Source organism: Nymphalis io, chromosome 7 (assembly GCF_905147045.1).
Source record: "Nymphalis io chromosome 7, ilAglIoxx1.1, whole genome shotgun sequence".
Lineage (NCBI taxonomy): Eukaryota > Metazoa > Arthropoda > Insecta > Lepidoptera > Nymphalidae > Nymphalis > Nymphalis io.
The window spans coordinates 4780795-4793053 of NC_065894.1; the positions used below are offsets into that span (position 1 = coordinate 4780795).

At 30.0% G+C, this 12259-nt stretch overlaps 1 protein-coding gene across 1 annotated transcript; it reads left to right on the top strand.

Annotated features, from left to right (window-relative positions):
• The first annotated feature begins 214 nt into the window (after positions 1 to 214).
• Positions 215 to 11887, top strand: LOC126769599 (G-protein coupled receptor moody-like). The gene is made up of 3 exons (XM_050488467.1): positions 215 to 660; positions 7968 to 8206; positions 8287 to 11887. The coding sequence occupies exons 1-3, from the start codon at positions 460 to 462 to the stop codon at positions 9116 to 9118; spliced, it is 1272 nt and encodes a 423-aa protein (XP_050344424.1). The 5' UTR covers positions 215 to 459; the 3' UTR covers positions 9119 to 11887.
• The last annotated feature ends 372 nt before the right edge of the window (positions 11888 to 12259 follow it).

The window sequence follows — 12259 nt, forward strand, 5'->3', positions numbered from 1 at the left end:
TTTTTTTTACAAATGTATTTAATTATGCATTCATTATTCCCGGTTAAATTAAAATATCAATTTATGTTTTATTTTAATTTGAATATAAAGTAAATTATAGTATTATTGAACAACATTCCGCAAGATAATTTCCTTGTTATGATAATATTATTATTATTGCTTGTACTATAATATTTGATGGATATTTCCATTTATAACCTATGAAATAGTATAGAATAACGAATGTAAATCCTTAACCGTTCTACAATATAATGTGGACATCATGACGTTATTGATAAATGTAACCGAAGGACAGAGTACAATCAAAGTCGGGTGAAACCCGTCGAATATACAAAACTGAGTCATTAGGGAAAATCATTCTAGGAAAAAGAATCAACGCAATGATGTTTACAATATACACTCATTTGTAATGTTATAACTGTGGATGTATGACGCGTGAAGTGTAGTTTTCAGTTTAAGATGGAATTATTACATAACAAAAGTGATGTGTTTGTGAATGGTAGTGCGTTTATTTCTGATGCTGATCTGGCATCAGTGGAACTTTTCAAGGGATATCCAGATGGACTGATGAAATTTGCAACTGCTAGCTGCATTCTCTTCATGCTGATTGGAATCCCGGGGAACATCACTACAATTGTGGCTCTAGCGCGCTATGAAAAAGTACGTAATATACATTTTTTTTCTCAAATCTCCTAATCCGTATTTGTACCTTTATAGTTTTGCTTTATGTTTTTATTGTTATACTTGCATGTTTTATTTGCAGGCATCATAATCTAATATTAAACAATAAACGGTTTACAAAAATATTAACATATTCAAAATTATTATTTATTATAGCAACATTAAATTGGCAATTTGTTAAAACCCAAAATTAATAACCAAACCAAATTACAGTTACTATAAACAAAACACTCCTATTATAAACTTTTACATAAATTTTACCTATATTAATAAATTTTGTTACATGCAATAGTGTCATAAATTTTGTTTACTTTATATTAAAAAAATATCTATTTCACACGCAATTAAACTTTTTTATAACCTTTAAAGCATATTATCATCATATCAAATTATTAACGATGGCAACACTGTTGTTTTCGTCATAAATATAAACGCCAAGCAGTCTAGCTGGAACTAGTACAATTTCGCTAAAATAATCTTTAGTAGCTGAAGCTAAATAACTTGAAGCTAAGGAAATAATAGTTATAAATTGTTCACTGTGCAATGCACTTGGGTAATCCACAGATATGTATATTTATGATATGTTATATATCTCATTAACGTATCGTTAACAACATAACGTTTCGATGAAGACAAGCCTTTAAATATAATTTATAATTAAACGCGTGTAATAATAATTCGATTGAAATTCCTATATAAATAAAAAAATTCTAATGAAATGATATATAAATATATTTTGTAGATACAGAATATATGTATTGAAATAATAAACAAATTTAAAAAATATATATAATAATATAAACGTATTATATACAATAGATTTCTAGGAAATTATTTTATTTATCAATTGAAAAAATCGAAATAACCTAAATAAAGTTTATCTAATCAACTTTAAATACATCTTAACTATTTAATTTACTTTACCATACACCTTGACTTGGATAGTATATGATAAGCTTATTTAAAAATATTTTAGAAAAAAAAAATTAATTGAAAAACAATAAATTATGTAGAGACGATAGGTGTATAACACACTAATTACAATAAATTGTAACATATAACTAAAAATAAGGCTTAATTTACGTTGTAGATCATATTACACCGTCTAATATACATATAACCGCAGAGCATAGTCTTATTGTTAATATGTGACCTTTAAAAGTAATCAAGTCGTAATCCGCGGCACCGCACGTTCGTCCGGCCGTAATCAGTACCGGGATGGTACTGATTACAACTTTTCGTAAACAAAGCTGATTGTGTTATCATGTTAATGTTTCCGTTTATTCGTTAATTAATTTAATCCCTTATTTAAAAATCTGTCAGCGCGCTTATATCATGTTGATTTTTTTAACTTAACTCGCCTTTTTACATAATTTTTTTGTTTTAAATGTTAATTTACAAAAAATCAAGCTTTTTTAAGTAAAATATTTAACTTAAGCTTATACGGTTTTCAAAATATCAATAATCCTGTCCTAGGCTTAAGTCTTGTATTAGGAGTGAGTATCACAGTTACCGAAATTAGAATCAAACCCGTTTTGTGTTTAGCTGATTAACTTTTAAAACAGTATATAAATTTAAAAATATATTTTTTTGTTCTCATAAAAAGGTGAATAATTTTAAAATGACCTACTTAAGTGTTGAGGTAAACCGAAATGAATACATTCAATTTCATTATAAATTATAATACTTACTTGTATATTTACTTAAAATTTATCTTTGTTCAATTCAGCGACTGGCTAAAAAGGCCAAAGTACATTTTGAGTAAAATAAAACGTATTTTTCCATTTTCCAAATGATTTAAATAACAATAAATTTATTTCTGCTAGAACGACATAAGCCTTTATAGCATTACTAATACCAACAATATTACGGAAAAAATCATATGTTATATAAAACAACAAACATCTGTTCATTGTTTCTATTCTGTTTACCAAAATAAAGGATTATTAATAAAGGCCCTTTGAGCTCCAGGTCACCGAACTATAAGTGCTTTATTAAAAATGTTTTCCTGTAATAAATTGCCTTTAATTATTTTTATATTGTATTATTTATTGTATTAGGTAGCAGAATGACAAGTGGTCTGATAGTACGTGATCACCACCACACATATACGTTGACATTCTAAGTAATAAATTATATTGTATTCTATCGAAAGCTGTAAGGGTATTACACACATTTAAGATTTCAACATTAGTATAAGCACACAAACAAATTATTATTTACCATATTCAAATGCGTAACGTTAACAGTATGACGCATGTTAATACGTAAGTAAATTCTGTAATCTAGAGTCATTCTTTGAAGAAAGTTTTTTGAGACCGCTTCCTGGACAACGTGACGACAGCTTGATGACGAGTGTTCTCAATAAATATGATAATAAACAATGCAGTTTTTTTTAATATTGTGTCAATATTTAGATTACATTTTGGTTGAATTCACACAAATATGTTTAAATTAACAAAATTAATTAAACTTATAACCAACTTTATCCAGTACGGAATATTTAAAACGATACTTTATTGAAGTCGTAATTTAAGTTTTTAAGCTGATATATTAGTCTACGAAAATTAAATTACTTTTTAACTTTGAACGCTAAAATATTACATAATTAACTGACTGTCCTAAACTGACTCCGTACGATGAAATAAGACTAAAAAAATCCTGAAACGCCACCAATCGGGCCCATCTAAACTATCCAGAGACCCCCTTAAACACTCATAAAAAATCATTGAAATCGGTCCAACCGTTTTAAGAGGAGTTCAGTGACAAACAGTACACGTACAGAATAGTATAATATATAAATATGAGAGATAACTTGAAATCGGAACGAGCCTTTGTGAAGTCACCACATAATTTAGTACAAATGAATAAGAGATATGACGCATATAAACATTGTACCTGCAAGCGTGATTCTTTAAAGAAAGTTCCGTAATACCGAATAGCGATACAATACTAGGAGTGAAAGACATTTAGTTACAAATGAAAGATAATAATAAAATAATATATTATAATTTGCACAGACATTTTTAAAGATAATATTATTACAAGATTAATATTGGAGTTACACCTAATCATGTGGAAATTGTAAATTTTTATTTTTTTATAATTTAGGTGGGCGGACGAGCACATGGGCCACCTGATTGTAAGTGGTCACCAACGCCCATAGACATTGGCATTGCAAGAATCATCGCTTTCATTCGCGCCACCAACCTTGCGAACTAAGATGTTATGTCCCTCTTGCCTGTAATTACACGGACTTACTCACCCTTCAAACCGGAACACAACAATACTAAGTACTGCTGTTTTGCGGTAGAATATCAGATGAGTGGGTACCTACCCAGAAGAGCTTGCACAAAGCCCTACCACCAGTAAAATCGTCGACAATACGTGAACAGAGCATTCAAATAGGATAAATCTCATACAACTATACTTTCGGTACGGTTATTTTAAAAGCTTTATAATTTATATAAAATTGTATCATGTTGTAAATTGAAAAACGGTCTTTACAATTTCCATAATATTTAAACATGACAATCTAGCTTGATTTAATGTAAGCTTACGGTGTTTACGAGTATATCATGATATTATTCAACTATCATCGCATTTTATTTTTAGCTATTTATAACAGATAGGCAAATAGCAATCTGATAAAATATTATATCCTCACACTGGCATAAAGCCAGTGGAAGTATAAGCGCTTACTTATATCGTAAATTAGCAGGTATTGGTAAATGTAATGTCCCTTGTACCTGTAATTACGATTTCTTAGTCACTCTTTAAACTAGAAAACAGCAATATAATGTATTGATATTTGACAAAATAACTGGTTCATATATTGAATCCCTTTACGCATGCTTATGATTATCTTTGCAAAATAGTTAACGCAATTTTCAATATAGTTGACGGTTGGTGTGGTTGGTTGGTACTTTCACGCCGAAGGTTGTAGGTTCGATTCCCACCCAGGACAGACATTTGTGTGCATGAACACGTCTGTTTGTCCTGAGTCTGGGTGTAATTATCTATATAAGTATGTATTTACATACTTAGTTTCCATAGTACAAGCTCTGCTTTGTTTGGGATCAGATGGCCGTGTGAGAAAAAGTTCCCAGTAAAAAAAATATTGCACGGTCGTCATTTTAAAACGTCATGTCATAGTTGTAATTTTAGTGAATTGATGACAATTTTGCATGATATGCTTTTTAAATAACAAAATGACAAAATAATATTATTACAAAAGCATGCCTAGAACTTGAGCAAAACTTATAGAACTTTTTACTCGCTAGCTAATCATAAGCGTATAAAAATATTTTAATTTCAGCTATTAGCAAAAAAAAAACATTTCATTTCGAATATAAACGACATTAATGCCTACCTATAATTAATATACGCTTTAAAATTATTGAGTGAAGTTATCTAATATGTTTTCATTGATGTTTCGAGTCTAAGCACTTTTCTTATAAACATTGTTTAACGGGTGCTTAGTTGAACACCCTTTTCTCTCTTTCTCTCATCATTGACTTGTTATTGATAAGAAGAAGACACAGTTTTATTAAACTTTTCACGCCGTATTGTCATTAAAATTATTTTTAACAGTTTTTAACCGTTTTTAAATTATTATAATATACTGAATCGCCTGTAGCCGGTGTGAATATCTGCTGTTGTGAGAAAAAAATCAAAAATTTAATAACGAAAATGTTGCTATAACGTATAGAGCGTACGTGCTTCGAACGTCAAAGCCGGATAGTGAAACGAAAACTAACTTTTATATATTACACGGCATGTCATTGATATTCCATTTATTACATTTTAATTTTATTTTAATAATAGCATCAATTTGATATCCTCTCTGAAATGAAAACTCTTTTTTTAAATATCGGCTCTCAATTTTTTAATTTATCATTTTAATTATTATATTTTCATTATTACTAAATAAATACATAATATTAGGGCTAAGTGTGGTGTACCCGGTAAATAAATAAGATAGGTGACCCCCACTATGAATATATTATCTTTATATTCGTCGTTCGAAAGAAAACTCTATTATGTCCCAGGCAGGATATTATTATTATTTTCCTGATGAAATATGAATGAGTCAATGACATCCTTTTATTAATTATTTAATTGACGTACAGCAACGTTTTCAATTGTTATTAGCTTATTTTTATAATTTATTTATAATCATTAGTTATCAAGGTTTTACGCTTGACGGTAACGGTCAGTAACTATATTAAAAGAGTGAATATGATTTAAAATAGCATTAAGGAAAATAATAACACATATATTAAACGTAAACACGGTGGTAACTTTTTGCCTTTCGACTAAAATGAAGTAAAAAGTCATCTTATGTTAAGTAACCCTTGATCCTAGACATTAAGAAGTTGACTTATATAAATTGTTTAAATAATTCTTTAGTCAGTCAATGCACTGCTAACCATAAGTGCTAACATCCACCCCCTCTAATTATTATTGCTGTTTGCTTACCTTGTTTCTGAAACGGTGATTAATCTGTCATAAATATCAATGGTCATTGGTCAATGGTCATCTATGGCAGCCAAGGACAAAGCAGTCTTTGGTCGCCTATTGGCGACCAATGACTGCTTAGATTAAAGCCATAGTTATTCCGATTTTGACCAACGATTCAGAAATTGATGGTTATTATATAATTATTTCTGTATAACCTAGCTGCGCTTGCAAAATGGGCGTAGGTGACCACTTACCATCAGGTGGCCCATTTGCTCGGTCATTTTGACCTATTATGTAAAAAAAAAACTCGACTAAGTATATATCAAGTTATTGAAATTAATTTTGACAAATTCATTAAACAATAATGCTTAGAAATATGAAATCGGTTATAGTCAGTTTTCAGCCAGGAGTCAATACACTGCTGCCCTCCGAGAAATTTATAACAATATCACTGTGACAATTTTGATTTATAAGCGTTTTTCGTGACCGTCGTAAATTTCTTATTTCATGCCAAAATATTTATTTTCATTAAAGCAAAAGTTCGAATCTGCTTACGAAACTTGGAATTAAAAATAAAACGTGCGCTAACACACCATAATAAAAACCATATATTCAATTGTAAAATATATATCTAATAATACTAATATCACTTTATCCTAAAGATTCAGTTAAACGTTAGATATATGTCATATAGATAGCTCATGCATGCTCATGAATGCGGGTTGGTGGGGTGCACGTGTGTCATAATTTCAGTGAAATTAGACACATGCAGGTTTCATCATCAAAACATCATTTTCATTCACCGTCCAGCACTAGATTAATTATAACCACAAATTAAGCACATGAAAATTCAGTGGTGCTTGCCATCTTGGCCATCTCATTATAAAGGTTGAGTGACAAAAAATATATTGTATATTTTAAACTTTCGAGATATTTAAGTCATATTGTGTAATCTTAGACTAGCAAAAAGTGGTCCTGTACTGATTTTTTTTTTTTTTTATAGAATAGGAAGGCGGACGAGCATATGGGCCACCTGATGGTAAGTGGTCACCAACGCTCTTAGACATTGGCATTGTAAGAAATGTCAACCATCGCTTACATATCCAATGCGCCACCAACCTTGGGAACTAAGATTTTATGTCCCTTGTGCCTGTAATTACACTGGCTCACTCACCCTTCAAACCGGAACACAACAATATCAAGTATTGCTGTTTTGCGGTAGAATATCTGATGAGTGGGTGGTACCTACCCAGACGAGCTTGCACAAAGCCCTACCACCAGTAAAAGTAGTTTTTAGTATATGTCGACGATGTTTATGCTTACTACTTAGTTTTATTATTTTATTCGGAGCAAAAATGCAAATAACATTAAGAAAACATTGTAACCGAAGGCACGGATGTACATCTATGTGAAGAATATTTTAAATATAATATTAAAAAATAAATAAATTAGTATAGTTATTTATATATATTTACATTAAAAGGAACTATCATTTTAAAAAGGGAAACCGTTTTAATTAAAGACAAAAAAAAGTTTATTATTGAAGATTTGATTATTTTATACATGTCTTATTCCTTAGGCTTTAACCACAAATTTCCATATAATCCACTTTTTGACTGTTTCATCTGCAGTATTATGATGTGATAATAAATATTAACTTATAATTGTTAATCAGTACCGTGGTCTCGTTATAATATGTATTTTATTTTATATTAATTTATATCTGTAAAAGAAAATACTACATAACTTAGAAACATACATATATTAGAAAATTATTTTAATAATTATAATAGTCGTATTAATGTGTGATTCTCTTTGTGCAGGTGCGAAACGCTACAGCAATATTCATAATGAGTCTATCCTGTTCGGATCTGCTCTTCTGTTGTTTTAATCTGCCTCTCGCCGCTTCAACCTTTTGGCATCGCTCTTGGACTCACGGCGGCCTTCTGTGCCGTATGTTTCCTCTAGCAAGATATGCCCTAGTGGCTGCCTCACTCTTCACTGTGCTGGCCATTACAGTTAACAGATATGTCATGATTGCTCATCCAAGATTATATCCTAAGTGAGTATTAATAACTGACTAAATATTTAATATTGTTATATTATCTTCACTGTTTTAAAATACGCACAATTCATTAACAGGTTGTACAAGAACCGAAACATAGCAATAATGCTAGTCTTTATATGGATTTTGTCTTTTGGAATAATGATCGCTACATGGTTCGAAAAATGGGGGCGATTCGGATTAGATACAAGTATAGGGTCTTGCTCTATACTTCCAGATATAAAAAACAGATCGCCAAAAAAAGTTCTTTTTCTTACCGCTTTTATATTGCCTTGTATAGCAATAATACTATGTTATGCACGGATATTTTTCATCGTTCGCAAAGCGACGAAAAAATCTATGAACACTAACAAACGATTACCTAACCCAGAGGAATTGTCATCAGCTGATACGTCTTCATCGGTATCGGCACGAATAACAGCGGAAATTAGTAGCAATTACGTTATGGAACAAACCAAAGATCTTGATATTTCACTAAGAACTGATCAAAGTCCGGAAATTCAGCGATCTACGACGTTCAATCTTAGCACGAGAGACGATGTAAGACATCCTGAAGATTTAAGACAAGAACCAAGCAGACTTCGACGAACTGCATTAAGGAAATCTATGGCACTTCTCAAACTTTCACTACCAACTCGAAAAGATAGAAGACTTGGTACGATGATTATTGCTATAATGATATCATTTTGTTTGTGTCATTTACCTATTACGATAACAAAAGTATTACGCGAGATTAACCCCCATCCCGCATCTAATATAGCTGCCTATATTCTTTTATATTTATCATCTAGTATTAATCCTGTAATTTACGTGGTTATGTCAAACGAGTATAGAAAAGCCTATAAGAACTTATTTAGGCGACGAAGCAGAGCTTCGTTATCATTAAGGGAAATCAGAAATCAAACATAGCAAATATAATTAATTGGAAAATAATTCCTTAGAATATTATGTAGAACTTGAATTGAATACTCAAATTAACATTTATTTAGGTTAAGATGAATTCTGTGTGTCGTATTTTTTGTTGTTGTAAATATTGATAAATGTTATTTACGAAATAAAGGTTATATGAGGTATCATCATTGAAATGATGATTAAAGTAGCTGTTTTTCAGTAATTTATTGTTATAGATTAGATAGACTAGGTTTGGATTAGAAATATCTTAGGATTAATCATGTGTTTACCTGTTATAGACAAAGAATAATTATATAATGTTATATAACAATAGGATTATGTAGATCATTAATATATAAGATGACCAGTATGATTGTTTAATAAATGGGGCCCAAGAACAATTGTTATTGACATTCCGTTATATGATATGATATAAATCACATATATTATATTAAGACACGCACACACTAGTCGAGTGCACAATTGTTAAATTTAACATAGCATTATATAAGCCACAGATACTTATTGCGTAGGCTTTGTGATCGTATATTTTTTAGTCAGTTAACTCCTAGACTATCTATTAGGATCAATACCAAGTTCGTAATGCAAAACTAATTTCTGGAGCAAAGGAAACTGTTCCCATAATTCAATTACTTCTAACATTATATTCTGAAAAAATATATCTTGTGATTACTCATTTTTAATCTATGGTGGCTGAACGATGTTCGACTGGATGAAGGGTTTTTTTAGACGCCCAGTTGTTCAATTCTTCCGGTCACGACTAGTGTGTACCCTGAATTACTGCGTATAATCTGTTTCCAATGTTACAATATCATTCAAATTAAATGTAGGTTATAATTGATAAGGTAACAATAATCTTTTTAAAGTTAAGCAATATACATATGTGGCATGGAGATTGGTACAATAATACGAGAAAGCAATCAAATTGTGTTATAAATAAATTTAAAAGTGAAGATTTCCGTGATTTTGATAATTGATCATCGGATCTTTAAAATTAGTATATGTATCTCTTTTGAGATATGATTTGCAGCAAAGTTGACGGCTTTTATTTCATTTTTCTATTCGAAGTGTAACTTCTTTGAACGTGTCATCACGAGTCGAAGCTTCCGTCTTGCAGTAATACGAAGTGTGAGAAAGTAAGCACTGTTTCGCTTCCTCTCGCACTGAATTGCACGCACTCTTTCTCTCTTATAATGTATGAATATTTGAAACGATAACATCAAAGAAAACATATATTGATACAGTTAAATATAAACTGTCTCGTACTAAGTATACAACGTTGTGGTGTGATATTTTTTACTTAACGAAATGTCAAAGGCATGTAAAATTATTAGAATGATTAATATATAAGGTGCTGCCATATTGACATGTAATCAGGAACTACAGTACCATCAAATTATAATAGAATTATTCTGAATGAATTATGCATCTATAACTTCTTTATAATCAAAAATATTATAATTATTAAAAAGTCAGAGTGCTCAAAAATAATACAGAACTCACTATAACCAAATGTATATTAATATTAAGCTTATTCTTAATAAGTGTTGTATTTGTTATCTGTAAAAATTTAGATGATTAAAAATTAGATGTTGAAACGGAATGGTGAATATATACGACATATATGTATGTTTTTTTTAAGTATATACCAATCATGTTTTTTTATATAATGATACTTCAATGGAAATAATAACAATTTAGCTGTTTGAGAATTGATACTATTGTTCCAGTTAAGATATTCTCTAAAATAAAATATTGGCACTCGATTCTCGTCCAACTTGTAAAAAATGTCTGAAATCGACTTATAGTGATACGCTATTCGATGCCTATTTTCCTTAAATTAATTCGGTAATGACGTATACAATTTTCTGACAATTTACGATCGATTTATACGTTGAGTACGATCTGAAATCTATTCTGTAACAAAGTAAGTAAGTGACATACGACAAAGACTATATAATAATAATAATTTATTTACACACCCAAAAGATACATGTACACAATTTGTTTGCAGTATTATCCAACTCTAGGGTTTTTATTTACATTAGCAGTACTATTGGAGGATATCTGACTCCGAAACTAATATAAATTGTACTATCAGAGTCAGCGATTCCTCGACAATTATATCTTTAACATTTAACGCGTATCGCATACGCATCAAAACTCCTGGATCGGTTTCAACGTTTTTTGAGTGAAATACGAGCATTGTCATTTGAAAAATGCATATATTTCATGTTGTACATTATACTATATTTGTTTATAATAGTAACGCATTTTCTAATGTATCAAGCATGTTATATTTTATACTACGATTTTTTCCTTATTAATTCAACTTTTTTTCTTACATAATAATTTAATAGATTTCAAATGTAACCCAATATTTTAAAGCAAGTAGAAAAGTAATTAATTTGGGTCTGATCTACCAAACATGTTACTCGTTACGTTTAGGTAAAGTTTTCTAAAATAAATTAGTCTTGTAATCATTCAAGTATTATATAGTAACACCAATATAATTATGGAAAATTACGTAAGAAACATAAACGCAGAAAATTATTTATTTAAAATGGTAAATTTTAAAAATTGATTTTTGCTTATATATATGTACCTATATGAAATTATATAAAAATTAATATTGCTATTTTTTTTTTATTAAGCCATGTCTGTATTAAAAATGTTTTTCATATTATATAAGTTTTTTGAGGTGAAATGATGTACCAAAGAACCAATTCTCCTGGGGCCACAGAACCCTAAGCCATTGTACTTACCAAAGATGTAATAAAATGAACTTCAAATATAAGTGATTTTGATTGAAAACCAATACACACATATAATATATTATGTACCTTAGAAAAGGTAAGTTACTTCACTTAACTTTTTGAACTTGAAAGATACGTACTTATTAGAGAAGGTTTATTCTGATTGTTTAATATTTATTACGAAATTATCCTGATGGTAAGTGGTCACCACCGTCTATTTATATTGCTACAAGTTAGAAACATTAACCATCCCTTACATCGTCAATGTGCCACCAAACTTGGGAACTTGTACCTGTAGTACACACACACTCACAGGCACATTCAATCTTCAAAGCAAACACAATAACATCTTAGTATTGCTGTATGGCGCTAGAATATGTAA

Excerpts from the sequence above, each read along its gene's own strand:
- LOC126769599 (XM_050488467.1), top strand. The coding sequence starts at position 460 with ATGGAATTATTACATAACAAAAGTGATGTGTTTGTGAATGGTAGTGCG. Across the intron at positions 661-7,967 it reads CTCTAGCGCGCTATGAAAAA|GTGCGAAACGCTACAGCAAT; the intron begins GTACGTAATATA and ends CTCTTTGTGCAG. Across the intron at positions 8,207-8,286 it reads CATCCAAGATTATATCCTAA|GTTGTACAAGAACCGAAACA; the intron begins GTGAGTATTAAT and ends ATTCATTAACAG.